This window comes from Callithrix jacchus, chromosome 3 (assembly GCF_049354715.1).
Source record: "Callithrix jacchus isolate 240 chromosome 3, calJac240_pri, whole genome shotgun sequence".
NCBI classification, from domain to species: domain Eukaryota; kingdom Metazoa; phylum Chordata; class Mammalia; order Primates; family Cebidae; genus Callithrix; species Callithrix jacchus.
This window is the reverse complement of record NC_133504.1, coordinates 183,376,013-183,391,789: the sequence shown is the minus strand read 5'-3', so window position 1 is coordinate 183,391,789 and position 15,777 is coordinate 183,376,013. Positions and strand designations below refer to the sequence as shown.

The 15,777-nt window shown below is 41.6% G+C and overlaps 1 protein-coding gene across 1 annotated transcript in view; it reads right to left on the bottom strand.

Annotated features, from left to right (window-relative positions):
• The window catches only part of CLNK (cytokine dependent hematopoietic cell linker), a 213,940-nt gene that overhangs the window by 41,806 nt on the left and 156,357 nt on the right, over positions 1 to 15,777 (bottom strand). The window contains exons 9-12 of the mRNA XM_054253475.2: positions 11,642 to 11,667; positions 11,409 to 11,428; positions 9,933 to 10,043; positions 964 to 991 (exon numbers count right to left, since the gene is read on the bottom strand). Of these exons, the coding sequence (XP_054109450.1) occupies positions 964 to 991; positions 9,933 to 10,043; positions 11,409 to 11,428; positions 11,642 to 11,667 (185 nt within the window). The remainder of the gene's footprint in view (positions 1 to 963; positions 992 to 9,932; positions 10,044 to 11,408; positions 11,429 to 11,641; positions 11,668 to 15,777) is intronic.

The following is a 15,777-nucleotide window of genomic DNA, read 5'->3' as shown; positions in this document are numbered from 1 at the left end:
AGTTATGTATGTTATCTTTCTTGACATGATTGTCTTGTGGGTTAGGGAGATTAGGGTTAGTAAATGTCTTGTTTGAGTGACAAACTAGAAATGTGAGTTTTTGATTTTAACATTCTCATAAAACCAACAAAGGAGAAAGAAAGCAAGGAAAGAAATTTACGTCTATGATCTAGAGGAGAGCATTGGTCAAATACAAAGGCAAGAACAAAATTCCTTCGAGTCCAGTGGGGGTGAGTTGAGGCCACTTGTGCTGTGGGACAGTCTTATCATCAGTAATGGTGACCCCACTATCCTCTTAGTGAACTTCCTCTTTGGACACTGAAGGGAGTCAGTCCCCTTGGAAGGCTCTACTACAGCTCTCTCGCACAAGACTTTCATGCCATGTATTGAGCCTCTACTTGTCACTGGCCATTTATGCACTTGCTGTGACTTTATCACATCAACTTTGCACAGAAATGTACCCATCCCTATGTCATGGCTGAAGAAGCAGAAACTCGGGTGATTGGGAGTATTTTCTGAAGTTTACCAAGCAAGTAGGTGGCACAGCAGGATTTCAACCAGGTCTTGTGCAACGCGGAATCTCATGTTCCTTCTACTTTGCATTCCTGTCTTTCTTATGAAGGACAAACAGCAAAGTGCAATACAATTTCTAACACTTTATTCCTGTAATGCTAGACACTGGAAGCGATCAGTAGATACTGGATATCTTCCATGTGGAACTGGGCACCTTGAACCCTGAATGTCCATGGTGGCCAAATAGGATCTTGGTTTAAAATCTGGAGCTAAACTTGTTTTACTTTCGCTTTCTCATCTTTAAAATCGAGATACTAATGCGTTTTGAGCATAGCTATTGTGAGAATTAAGTGTAATAAAGTGTCTGAAGGAAACAGAATCTTGCCTATTGCAGACCTTTAATGCTTCCAAAGTCCCTTCTTTGTTTCCAAGGATAAAATTGCTACTTACCTCACTTAAGTCCCTGAAGCTTATCTGACTACAAGAAAAAGAAATACAGTGTTACATAAAACATAGTTCATAATGACTGAGATACAATCATTCTGAGCCTTACAAACTTTTGATTACATTTTCATTGCCAAATTAACAGCCCATAGTCCAGTGTTTATCAATGTTCCATAAAACTAAAGCCAGGTTATTTTTCTCCTAATTTTCTATGGAAAAGACAAAGTTAAGAGCCAAAATAAAAGGTGGTAATAGAAAGGGCATGAATAAACTTGCGTCTCATTTTAGGAGAAATTGAAAAACATCATCATTTCTCCTGACATTTGATTTCCTACGTCAAGTTTCGTTAGCACGTCAGACCTGTTATTAACTTGGTTTTCAAGCTCTTAGTTTTTTACTTTGAGGGAACATGAAGAGTTTTCAATATGAAGCTGTCAGGTGCAGTGGAATCCCAGGAAGGCAAGTGTAAGAGAAAGAATGCTGATAAAGAGCGGAGAGAGGAAAAAGATGGGAAATTGAATGGTAGAGAAAAAATTCCAACATGGAATTGAATAATGTGAATTTTGGAAAGGTCTCAGGATAAACTTCAAGCTTTTCATTCTATTGGCAAGTCAATTAACTTCTCCAAACCTCATTTTTTTTTTTTTTAATCTGCAAAATGGCAGCAAGAGTACTCATGCGTGTTACTGTGAGAATTGCTAGAAATAAAAAGTAATGATGTTGGGGCCTGCTGCGGTGGCTCACACCTGTGATCCCAGCACTTTGGGAGGCTGAGGCAGGCGGATCACTGAGCTCAGGAGTTCAAGACCAGTCTGGCCAACATGGTGAAACCCTCTCTCTACTAAAAATACAAAAATTACCTGGGTGGTGGCACCTGTTTGTAGTCCCAGCTACTCGGGAGGCTGAGGCAGGAGAGCGGTTTGAGCCCTGGAGGTGGAGAAGTTGCTGTGAGCTGAGATTGTTGAGTGCACTGCAGCCTGGGTGACAGAGTGAGATGCTATTTCAGTCAGTCAGTCAATCAATCAATAACAATGTTGGGCATTCACTGTGCATTGTTGTCAGAACGTGGTCAATGGTGAAGAAACTGTGAAGGGAGTGGAGTGAGGGTATACATTCCAACTCCCCAGCTCTGTCAGTGAAAACACCAGATCTGAGGAATATGGGAATATTCAGTGTGCTGATGATCACGGTTTAAAGCTATTGATCTAGAGTTTTAGGAGTCAGGCTGTATCACGTAGGATGATCCCAGAGACATACAGTGCTCAGATGCTAGATCCTGGCCTCAGATCTGCAATGGGCAACTATACTGAGGTTTCACAGTCTGAGCCTCTTACATCTTACACCCTCCCTCCCCATTTTAGTTAGAAACCTGAGAAGACAAAGAGATTTGAATAGAGGTAATGAAGTAGAACAAACAGCCAGAGTATTAATTATTTTGGGGTTAAAATGTGGCTAATCTCAGTATTAATGTTTAAGAAGCCAGCATATTAAGGAAACTGACAGATTGGCTGTATGGCTTCAATTTGAAATGTAGATTTGAAGTTAGTTAGAAGAGTCAAGATGTGTTTGTTTCCATTTTAAAGAGTTTGAACTGTTTAAGAGAAATTATTTTTTTTAATTTATACATTTACTTTACTGGATTTACAGAAATTGTTAAAGTTTTGTTGGCTAGCATTTAAACCTGCCCTGTCAACAGTAGACGTACTTAAAAATCAAGTACATTAAGTGTATGAAGATATTTCAAATATTTAAGAAGATTTAATTGAGTTTGTAACAGTTTTACTAAGATTCTTTAACCTATCTCACTCTAGTTGGTTGAACATTTGTGGAAGAATAAGCAGAGTGACTGTCTTTCTGTTTGGATAAAATCACTAGATTTATAAATAGGGCAATACACTTTATAGATTGAAATCTGAGGATTCAGGAAAGCTAGGGCTTGGAATGTGCAGCTTTCATAAATGGAATTTTAACTGAGAACCCAAGTGATGGTAAGAAGGCATTTCTGTGCAAACAAGAGTTTCTAACTCTTCGAGAGCTTTGAACACATGTTTGTGCAAGTTCTGTCCACTGAAGATGGCCAAAAAAACCACGGTCATTAATATTTTCACAATTTTTTCCTGTGCATAAGAGGTCCTCATTACAAAGATAAGTATATTACCTTTTACTATAAATACAGGCCTTCCTGAGACTCCCTTAGTTTTTGGCTTAGTTTTAAATGAACTTTATTCTTGCTCTGTCATCTGTGGGTTCTGTCACCCTGGATAAGTTAAATTCTCTCTCTGAAGCTTAGTTTTCCCACATGTAAAACTGATAAATCCAGACAGTAGTGAAGAGAATTGTTGAAGGTTCTAATGAAAGAATGTGATGTGGAAACTATTTGGAATGAGATAACACTCTACATTTGCAGAACATTTTAACGTTCACATTTGCTTTTTAGTCTGAGATAATTATGGATTCCCGTGCGGTGGTGAGAAATAATACAGAGCATTTCTGTGTACCCTACACCCAGTTCCCCCAATGGCAACAACCTAAAAAACAGTAATAATAATGAAGTGTGTACTTTAAAATCAATAGTTTCCATTCATAAATACAAATCTGTGTATCTCCATAACCGTACATTCTATTAAGAGATCATGGTTTCTTGATATCTATAAAGTTTTTTTGTTTTCACTTCCCAAATCATCAGAGCATATATTTTTGCAGTAGCGATTGCATGAATTGATGTGATGCCGGCATTGCTGGTTGTAAAGGGAAAGCTGGTTGGGTGCATTGACTCACACCTGTAAACCCAGCACTTTGAGAGGCCAAGGCAGCCAGATTGCCTGAGGCCAGGTGTTTGACCAGCCTGGACAGGAGTCTCAGTGAGGCCCCTGCCTCTACTTAAAAAAGAAAGAAAAAGAAAATGGAAAGCCACAGTTAGGCAAGGGGGTGTTTTGTTTCTTAAAGATTGGGTCCTCCATTTAAATGATATTTTGGCCGAACCCTGCACCTTGGGCCATTGCGGGTACTAAAGCTTAAAGAACATATGAGACAATGACCTCTCAATTTCTTCATTTTTATCAGTAAATTGGAGATAGTAATATCGATTTTTTCATAGTGCTGTTTTGATACTAAATGAATTAACACATAAAAGACTTCACACTGGGCTTGTGTGTAGTTACAACTCAGAAAATGTTGTTGATTGCTCTTGCTGTTACTTAGGATGATTTTACTTGGTGCATGGACAATCGTATTAAAACTGCAACTGATCCATCATAGAAAAGTTATTCCCTTTTTAATTGTCTTTCATATTATGTCAAGGAGAAAGGCTCAATGCAGTGGTTAGTAGATATGAAACACCCTTCTAATATTTGCTTACTTTCCCTTTTATCAGAGGGAAAGTTCCCCAGAGCTCAAAGTTTCAGTTTGAAGCTATCTTTATTGAAGTTATTTATGATAATTATGTCTTTCTTTTAAGTAAATTTATTTAAGTTGAAAAAATGAGCAGAGCAGGAAAATCGTTAAGTACACGGACAGTGTAAAAATCATAATGATGGAGGGTAAGTGGTTGAGAATGCCCAGCCAACATTCTCCAAAGTTCCCTTCTGGTTTTGAGTTGTCAATGAATGACTGGGGTGACGTGTTCCTTTGCTGAATGGCTTCAATTCAGTAATCGTTTTGTGAAATCAAGGCTTAGCTTTAAAAAAGAGAATAGCAGAGCTGGCAGAGACAAATGGGGCCTGAAACACAATAGCTGGAACCACAGCGGCCAACCAGGGAGAGCACAGCCTGCTGCAAAGGACTGTAGCTGTCTAACTGCCTGCACTGATAAAGTTGATTGCCAGATGTAAATCTTGGCCTCTGCCTTAGGGAAGGCAGTTCATTTCAGTGCCTTACCAACAGCTGGCAGAGAGGGGGCAGGCACTCTGCTGCATGGTTCGGCTGCAGAAGCTCTGATTGCCAAAGTTCCGTCTGTTTTCAGAGCAATATCCTTATGTGGTTGATTACATGGGACTTGGGCATCACTAATGATGATGTTACTACCCATGTGGGCCCTGCTAAAAAATGAATTTGAAAGTACATCTCTTACTTTCAGAAGCAAAGCTGTCGCATTTATCGTGGTATCCCCAGTGTCTTATATGGGGCTGTGCAGGTTTTTTTTCTCCCCTAAATAGTCAAATGGCAACCCTGTGATTTTGAGTTACCTAACTTCTTTGAAGCTTGGTGCCCAATGAGTAGGGAAGTACTATTTTTCTGAGCATGTATGCCATCCACTGAACTAGGCACTCTACCCTTTCAAGGCTTAGGAAACCATACTTTACAAGTCTGGTGGAAAAATTCAATAAGAGGAAATGTAGTTACTCTCTTGAGGTGTTTTAGTGAAGAGATCCAGCCCGATCCTCAACACATCTAAAAATGATTAAATAAATGCAAACTATAACTACAGGACCCCCAGAGATATCAAATGCAACTTCTAAAGACGTCAACATCACCAAGACAGTGACCCAATAGACTGGTGCGATTTGGGCCCACAGAGGGATGCATTTGGCAGTCGAGTGAGCATTATGTGAGACTCCGGAAACTCGGGCACAGATAAGGCTTAAACACCTTCAAAGCTTTCGTGGTGGATGTATTCCTCGAACCTGGTTCCCTCTGGGTTCTTAGCCATGTCTGCCTATTAGCTTCACCCAGGGGAGCCTTAAAAATTCTGATGCCCAGGTCCCACTTCAGAGCAATTAACATAGATACTGGACATAGTGCTTTAAAATAGGCTTTCTAATTATTTTAAGTGTAACGCCAGGATGAGAACGACTGTTCTATAAAACACAGTCTCTATTTCTAGAAAAGTATAGGGTTATGGATGCTGGCTTCCTAATTCTGCTAAGAACAGATGGGAGAAGGTGGGTTTCTCCTTCCTTCCTTCCTTCCTTCCTTCCTTCCTTCCTTCCTTCCTTCCTTCCTTCCTTCCCTCCCTCCCTCCTTCTTTCCTTCCTTCCTTCTTTCCTTCCTTCCTTCCTTCCTTCCCTCCCTCCTTCCTTCTTTCCTTCTTTCCTTCCTTCCTTCCTCCCCCTTCTTCCCTCCCTTCCACCCTTCCTCTCCTCCTCCCTCTCTTTCTCTCTTTCTCCCTTTCTCTCCCTCCCTCCTTCCTTCTTTCTTTTTTCTCTTTCTTGCTTACTTGCTTTCTCTTTCTTTTCTTTTTTCCTTCTTTTCCTGTGCTGTGACAGATATTATCCTAGGCACTTTACAGGAATGGCATACCTTTTCATCATCACTTTATCACATGAGGAAGGTTATTCTTTTCTTATAAATAAGAAGAGCAAAACTCAGAGTTGTTAAAGAGCTTTTCCGAAATCATACAGCCAAAAGTGGCTCAACTGGGATTCAAACTCACTGCTACTGGGTCCCACGATACTGTTCTTTCCAGCACGAGGAAACAGAAAGAAGATAAAATCCTCTTTTCTCCACAATGAACAACCTCATCATCTTCAATATTTTATTTTAGTTTTTATTTATTTATTTGAGACAAAGTCTCCCTCTGTTGACCTCTGTCGCTGGAGTGCAGTGGTGCGATCTTGGCTCACTGCAACCTTTGTCTCCTGGGTTAAAATTATTCCCATGCCTCAGTCTCCAGAACAGCTGGGATTACAGACATGCTCCACCACACCCAGCTACTTTCTGTATCTTTGTAGAGATTGGGTTTCGCCATGTTGGCCAGACTGATGTTGAACTCCTTGCCATGTGTGAGCTACTTGCCTCGGTCTCCCAAAGTGTTAGGATTACAGGTGTGAGCCACTGCATGCATCTCAATATTGTATTGATCCTATTTTCTGTCTCCTTCTCCGAGGTTTGATCTGCCGTTTACATATTACACTGTTTCACCAGGAGTCTTAGAAATGCAGCATATTACATTTCCAATTCTGAGGACACAGCAGCATGGCTTTGATGGTCTATTATTATTGTTGCCTCCCAGTTTCTCCTCTTTGAAAATGGAAATCAAAGCACCGCAAATCTGCTTACTCCCGGTCTGGTTGGGTTCCTTTGAAAGCTGCAGAAGGAAATTTATATTTACCCAACAACTACCATATTTCAGGCACTGTGCCAGGTTATATGGGTACTGAAACAAGTCAGTTCCTCTTCCACCCCTTCGTGGAGTAACATAGGTACCAATGGAGAAGGGCCAAGGTAATAAAAGTGTAATACATGTTGGTTAAAAATAGGTACTGGCCAGGCATTGTTAAGCACTTTATAGGAATTAGCTCATTTAATTTTCACCTTAGCCTATGAGGTAGGTAGTAGATGTTAATATCATTTGTATTTTACTGCAGAGGAAAACCTTGGGCTTAGAAAAGGTTAGTTTAGTACTTTGCTAGAAGAGCTAAGGCAAAGTTTTCAACCTTTGCAATATTAACCTTTTAAGGTTATTCTCTATTGTGGGGTGGTCCTGAGCACCACAGGATGTTAGCAGCATCCCTGGCCTCCACTCTCTAGAAGCCAGTAACGTCCCTTATTCAAGATGTTGCAACCAAAAGTATCTCCAAACATTGCTAACTGTCCACTGGGGAGAGGAAGGATAAAGTCACCCCTAATTCAGAATCACTTCCCCAGATCCACCATTCATGAGAAGTAGAATCTAAATTTCAACCTCGACATACTTTGGATCTGTGTCCCCACCCAAATCTCATGTTGAAGTATAATCCTCACTTTTGGAGATGGGGCCTGGGGGGAGGTAACTGGATCATGGGGACAGGTCCTTCATGAAGGATTTAGCATCATCCCCCTAGTGCTGTTCTCATGATAAGGTGTTATAACAAGATCTGGTTGGTTGTTTAGTGTAGGCTGGGTGCAGTGGCTCATGCCTGTAATCCCAGCACTTTGGGAGGCCGAGGCGGGCAGATCATGAGGTCAAGAGACTAGGACCATCCTGGCCAACATGGTGAAACCCTATCTCTGCTAAAAATACAAAAATTAGCTGGGTGTTGTGGCACATGTCTATAGTCCCAGCTACTCAGGAGACTGAGGCAGGACTATTGCTTGAACCTGGGAGTCTGGCAGGTGGAGGTTGCAGTGAGCAGAAATCCCACCACTGGACTCCAGCATGGCGACAGAGTGAGACTCCGTCTCAAAAAAAAAAAAAAAGAGTGTAGCACCTCTCCCTCACTCTCTCGCTCCTGAGCCTGCCATGTAAGACAAGCCTGTTTCCCCTTTGCCTTCTGCCATGATTGTAAGTCTCTCGAGGCCTCCCCAGAATCGGAGCAGATGCCAGAATCATGCTTCCTGTACAGCCTATGGAATTGTAAGCCAATTAAACCTCTTTTCATTATACATTACCAAGTCTGAGGTATTTCTTTATAGCAATGTGAGAACTAATACAAACCCAGACCATTTGAAACTAGACTTAAGAGCCTCTATTCCTTCCCATAGCACCATCACAGTTGAAAAGGGAACAGAAAAGAGGGTCTTCCATGGGAGAGACAACACGGAGGGTGTTTCTCAGAAGACTTATGCTTGTGTGGGGCTATAGGAGGGGAAAAGTTGAAGAGACATTCACCACAGAAGGTGGAATGACATTTTAGGCTATTTAATGCTCCCCATTAGACTCAGTGATGAATGGATTTCCCATAGAAGCTCAAAATGAGCCTGAGAGCCTGAGTTTCTGTATTCATACGAAATGCTTCCTCACTAAATAATGCCTGTGCCCCAAACCGCTGATGCAAGATTGAAGAAGAATGAAAAATAAGAAAAAAAATCCTTCATTCTATGCAAAAACAAGGAGAAAACGCTAATCTCTTTTCTGACTTTCAAAATAAGGTAATTTTGGAAATTTAAACTCTTTTGGGAAAATAAAATAGGTTCATTCGAGTTTGTCACATTTTGTGATTAGCGGCAGCTGCCAAATGTCCCACACATTTGGGAACAAGGAGCCATCATCGGTATTTAATGCCAGAGGGTTGGTTTTATAATATTTATTTTTCATAAAGGCAATAATGTTTTTGATAAAAGAGTTTTCAAGCATGGCTATATTTCTCCAGCCTGGGTGATGGGAAGCTGGGGGCCAATATCGGTCCTGAAATAGTCTGAATCCCCTTTCAGTTCTTACATAAAATATGCTGATTCTGTTCTGGCATTTGACATTTTCTTTATTAACTAATTCAGGCCACAAATGAGCAATTCTTTCAATAACTCATTTTGTTACAGAGAAGTTGTATTTCCTGCAAAGAATCAAAACATAGGTTTCTAGGACTAGTTTCCTCTAGTACTGACACGGTTAGGCTTTGTTTACCCACTCAAAGCTCATATTTAATTGTAATCCCCAGGCGCTAAGGCAGAGACCAGGTGGGAGGTGATTGGATCATGGGCGGTTTCCCCTATGCTGCTCTCATGATAGTGCATGAGTTCTCATGAGATCTGAAAATTTTATAAGAGGTTCTTCCTCATTTGCTCTGAACACAGGTTCTCTCCCCTGACGCCATGTAAGACATGCCTACTTCCCCTTCCACCATCCACAATGATTGTAAGTTTCCTGAGGCTTCTCCAGCCATGTGAAACTGTGGGTCAATTAAACCTCTTTTCTTTCTTTCTTTCTTTTTTTTTTTTTTGAGATGGAGTCTTACTGTGTTGCCCAGGCTGGAGTGCAGTGACATGATCTTGGCTAACTGCAACCTCTGCCACCTAGGTTCCACTGATTCTCCTGCCTCAGCCTCCTGAGTAGCTGGGATTACAGGCACCTTCCACTATACTTGGCTAATTTTTATTGTATTTTTAGTAGAGATGGGGTTTCACCATTTTGGTCAGGCTGGTCTTTTAACTCCTGACCTCATGATCAACCTGTCTCCACCTCCCAAAGTGCTGGGATTACAGGTGTGAGCCACCAACCAATACACTCCCCGCCCATTAGGGAGCCTGCTCTGACAGGTACTTTGTTTGGTTTCCCTTGTTCCCCTCCCCCATCCCCATACTCATGCTGGCCATTTCACCATTAATGATGAATCTCTCACCTGGGCATTCGCTGGACTTCCGGAAAGGTGTGTCTCTGAGAGAAAGATGGCTTGCTGCTCTCCGGCTCAGGGGGCAAGGGCTGGTACTTCTTCGGAAGTGTGATCAGAGGCCTGCGTGGAGAGTCAGAGTAGGGTCCTGAGAAGGTTTGCTGCATCAGTGATGCCTTAGGCCCTGAATCCACATTGCTCTGCCCTCAGTGTCCCCAGCTTTGGGTTGAAAATGCCAGTTTTGGGATGCTAACTTCGGAGAAGCCTGGTCAGGTCTGGCACTGTTTTATAAAGGGCCTGATATAATTTTCTACAGGGAGTCACATGCTCTTCCATAGTGCACCTGTTTTGGCTTTAGGAGGCCTGTGGAGAAAATGATAACAGCCTTCCATTCATCCCAGACTAGGAGACCTGAGTTCTTAGAGCTACCCAAAGAAATACAAAAATGTGTTTGGGATTGGTGGCTCAGGCCTGTAATCCCAGCACTTTGGGAGGCTGAGGTGGGTGTATCACCTGATGTCAGGAGTTCAAGACCAGCCTGGCTAACATGGTTAAACCCCATTTCTACTAAAAATACAAAAATTAGCCAGGCATGGTGGCATGCACCTGTAATCTTAGCTACTTGGGAGGCTGAGGCAGGAGAATCACTTGAGCCCAGGAAATGAAAGTTACAGTGAGCTGAGATCATGCCACTGCACTCAGCCTGGGCAACAGAGCCAGACTCTGCCTCCAAATATATATATATATATATATATAAATGTTTGAAAGTCAGTGAACGCCTCACTCACTCATTTTATTCACTCATTCAATCATTTGTTCATAAAATGTATCAGGTACTTTGGTGGATGCTGGAGATATAGAGAGGAAAAAGATAAAGTTTTTGGTTCAAGCTGCTTCCCTCTAGAAGGGAAGAGAGAGAAGTCAAGAAGTGATTGCCAGAGAGTGTAAGGCATGCCATGGCAGAGGTGCTCATGGGTCCCAAACAGAGCAAGAGTGGCCAGTCACTCAGAGCCTCTGCAGCTGCCTGTTGCTCTTTTCTCCATAGATATGTATACATGTAATAGTATTTGTGTATATATCACATAAATAGATACTTATATATTGTTAAGTTCCTTGAGGGCATATTCCATTTTCATATGAATCTAGGCCTACCAGAAGTATACCCAGCATATCATCCAGCAGATTTCTGTACTGAAAGAATGGAGAGGAAGAGAAAGAAACAAGGGAGGAATACATTCATCAAGAAATAATGAGTGAAGGTATATTGAATAGATAACTTTGAATAAATGTTTAAATGGATGAATGAAGGCCTGGTTAATCCTGCTCATCGAACATCTCATATTAGTTTTTCTTTCTCTCTACATGCATCTCTTTCTCTGAAATAATATTAGGTTTTCAATGTCAAATGTTTGTGTTTCTCTTTTTCAGATGCTGGCACAAATTATTTCAGTGTACAGAGAAACAAAATGCTATTTTAAGGTGTCTTACCGAGGAGGTGGTAAAGGAATCTGAAAAAGAAAGGAGAAACCTAAATTAAGTTTATTGTTCTGTGAGTAGGGCCAATGGTTAACAGTTTTTTGGTTTACAAGTAGAAATGACAAATTGTGACCAGACTTATAGGACATATTTTTCAAGAGCTGCGTGAGCTTTTGCATTGTCTATATTGCTATGCTTCTAAAGTACATAATGAATAACAAATGCATTTTAATGATTTCTCCTACCTTATTCTTCCTTAAAGATGTGTCTCCTAAAACATAAGAGGGAATACCAGTGAATTTATGGAAAATGTCATTGAGCATTGATTTCATACATGCTTACAGGAAAATCATTTTTATTTATAATAATATTGAGAATAACATCAGTTAATATTTGTTGAGATCTTATGAGATACCCAGAATAATAATAAACACTTTAGTGATGTGGTCTTATTAAATCCTCACCCTTGTTGTGTTAACAAAGAAACTGACACGTAGGTAGCTTAAATACCTCACCTATACTCACCCAGTGAGTAAATGGTAGAATGAAGATTTCATTGCATGTGGTACGACTCTTCAAAATAGAATAATTTCTGAAGACCTCCAGAATCCAACTTCTTTATTTTATGGATGAAAACACTAAGGACAAACTAGGTGAGATAATTTCTCCAGGCCAATTAACCCTAGAAAAAGCCCAAGTAGAGCCTGAAACAGACTCGTCTGACCTCTCGGTAGTTTTATTTCTGTAATACGACTCAGTATAATTATTGAGCTTCTAATCTGAGCTAAACACAGTACCGGGCACTAGGGTAAAAAGACAAATTCAGTCCTTCCTGTCAAGGTGCTTCTAGCTGGGGTGTTCACAGGCCAAGCTTCTGGCTCTGGGGATGTGACTGTGAAGATGACTGGTAGGGTTTATACCTTAGTGGGTAGACCTGCACTGAAGGCATCACCAACCATCTGATGAGAATTTCAAATAGAGAAGACAAAGAATATGTGGGAGACCTAAGTTAGTCTGAGTTGTCAGAAGAAGGCTCCTTGGAAAAGCAATGTTTGATTATCTCTAAAAATGGGTGTGTTATAATAAATGCTATTTGATAGGACTGTTAGGAAATCAGTGAGAAAATGTCTATCTCCTGCTATAGGAGACTTAAACCTCCACTGAAAACTGGCTGGGTGGCTTCGCACCGAGTTCCCTTTGCTCTCCTCACTTGTGAGACAAGGAGGTTGGACTAAATGAGTACTTTTTAACCATGTGCTGAAGAGCCCCCTGCACTTTCCCCTGGAAGTCCCGTGGTGCCTGGGTGCAGGGGGACTGGTTACTGGTTTACCACCCCATGTCATTAAAGGCTTAACTTCAGCCTGCTCTCCACTGTACCTTCTCTTTAGATTCCTCTTGGTGAAAGGTCCAACTGGCACAATGCAACGCACAGCAACACAACACAACACAACACAAACTGGTCTGTATAATTTTAATGGCTCTTCTAGGTCTAAGATAATTACTTCAAAGAATACGAATAAAATTACCATTCTTCCTTTCTGTTTTCAGTTTTGAAAGACACTTTGCAATAGGTAGGATTAACTTCTTTATGTGAATTGCAAACACTGATTGCACCCATAAGTAATGTATGTCTTTGGCATTGTGAAAACACAAAATATGACCCAGGATGTACTTCAAAACAGGAGCAATCTAGTTGATGTGAGATCTTTGACTACTTCAAGGAAATCACAAAAAAGCTTAGGTCACATGATGCTTGCTTAAGCCACAAAATTAGAAAACATAAATTAATTTCCTTTCATTTGATTGTTTATTGGCCTCACTTCCGGAGCTCCCTGGTGGATCATCTTGCTGCCTGCGTTGATGACTTTCCCTGAAAAACTAGATGCTGGCTTTCCAAGAGAACTTTTTCCACTATATCTACTGGGGATCAGTTCAATTCACCGGAAAAAGAATTCAATAAAGAGACTGAGTTCCTGTAGCTGAATAGGAAAATTCCATTTACGGTTTTCAAGATACCTACCCAGTTTGCTTCGGGGGTTGTGAGTTTTGAATGGGACATCTATCTTCTTTTATTTCACTGATTTATTATTGAGCGCATAGTATGTGTCAGGCATAGACTCATTTTTAATGTATTTATAATTAAAATAAAAATTATATCATACCAACAAATAAAGTTGCTATTCCCATGAAACTTACATTCCAGTGGCAGAATTTAGGAAATATGTAAACAATAATATAAATAAACATTCACAAGTGATGACAAGTGCTACACAGAAAATAAAGCAGACTGGGGGACAGCAGGGCCCGGAGAGTTGGGGCTGGGCTACTGTGTTTTTGGCTGGTCTGAGGAGGCATCTGTGGTTAGAAGATGAAATCAGAGGCCTGAGGAAAGCAAGGGAGCATGTCCTGTGGATATCTTGGGAAGGGGATTTCTGGAAGAGGAAACAGCAAGGGCAAAGGTCCTCAGGGGGTGTCAATTCATTTTCTGTTGCTTAAAACAGAATACTTAAAATTCGGTGATTTCCTTGAAATTAGGTATGTCCAAGAACACACAGGTGCACGTGGTGAGAGCCTTCTTGCTGGTGGGGACTCTGAGGTGTACTAAGATGTGCAGGACATTACATGGCGAGGGTGCTGACTGTGCTAATGTCCTAGCTTGGGTCCCTCTTCCTGTTCTCATAAAGCCACTGGTCTTCCTTCCATGATAACTCAACACCCATTAATTCATTAATCTGTGAATGGATTAATCTATGAAAACGGAGCCCTCATGATCCAATTGCCTCTTAAAGGTCTCACCTCTCAATACTGCCACCTTGGGGCTGAAGTTTCAGCATGAGTTTTGGAGGAGACATTCAAACCAGCATTCCACCCCCTGGTTCACCAAAATGCATGCCCTCACATACAAATATATTCATTCATCCTTGTAGCCCCAAAGCCTTAACTCATTTCAGTACCAACTCAATAGTCCAAAGTTCAGAGTCTCATCCTTGAGCCTATGAAATCAAAACAAGTTATCTACTTCCAAGATGCAATCTTGGGATAAGTATAAGGTACACATTCCTATTCCAAAACGGAGAAAGAAGCAAGAAGAAAGGGCTAACAAGACCCGAGAGAGAAGACTCTGGGTCTTGAGATTCCAGAATAGTTTATTCTTATTCCATGTCTGGCATTCTGTACACGCTGGAGCAAGGACTGGGGCCTTCAGGATGCCCAACCACTATAGCTTTGTTGGGCTTAGGCCACCCAGTTCTCCCAGATTGGCACTGCACACCAGTAGCTCTACAGCTCAGGGGTCTTGGTGGCAGGTTCACTCCCATTACCCTGGTGGGAATTCTCTGCAGTGACCTTGCTCCCATGGCTCCATTAGGCATTGCCCGGGTGGGGACTCTGCATTAGCTTCAACACCACATATCTGCTTTGTATTGCTTTAGTGGGGGCTCTCTGCAATGTCTCCACCTGCACCAAGTCTCTGCTTGGGTGCTCAGGCCTTCGATGACATCTTTTGAAATCCGGGTGGAGGTTTCTGAGCCTTCACAGCTCTTGATTTCTGCAAGCCTGCAGAATTAGCACCACACAGATAATGCCAAGGTTTATGACTTGTACGTTGCAGAGCTTCAGTACAAGAATCTCAGCTGGGGTTGCTTGAGCCAGGCAGTCGTGAAGTGCTATGCTGCGGTGTATGGAGCTGAGTCCCAGGGTGGTTGTGGGCAGTAAGCTGGTAGACATACCCCAATCCTGTCCCCTGAAACCTTTCTTCCATCCTAGAAATCTGGGCCTGTGGCATGATCTTGGCTCACTGCAACCTCCCACATTCAAGTGATTCTCCTGCCTCAGACTCCCAAGTACTTGGGACTACAGTCATGCACCACAATGCCCAGCTAACTTTTTGTATTTTTAGTAGAGATGGAGTTTCACCATGTTAACCAGATGGTCTCAATCTCCTGACCTCATGATCCACCCACCTCAGCCTCCGAAAGTGCTGGGATTTTGGCGTAAGCCTTCGTGCCCAGCCTCCTTCTATATTTTATTTAGAATTTTCTTCTGCCAGATATCCTAGTTTATCACTCTCAAGTTTGGCCTTCCTCAAAACCCTCAGGCATAGAAGCAATTCATTCAGGTTCTTTGCCAATTTATAACAAGAATGGCCTTTATTCCAGTTTTCAATATCTTGCTCCTCAGTTCTCCCTCGGACCTCATCAGAATGGCCTTTACTCCAGTTTTCAGTATCTTGCGCCTCAGTTCTCCCTCGGACCTCATCAGAATGGCCTTTATTCCAGTTTTCAGTATCTTGCTCCTCAGTTCTCCCTCGGACCTCATCAGAATGGCCTTTACTCCAGTTTTCAGTATCTTGCGCCTCAGTTCTCCCTCGGACCTCATCAGA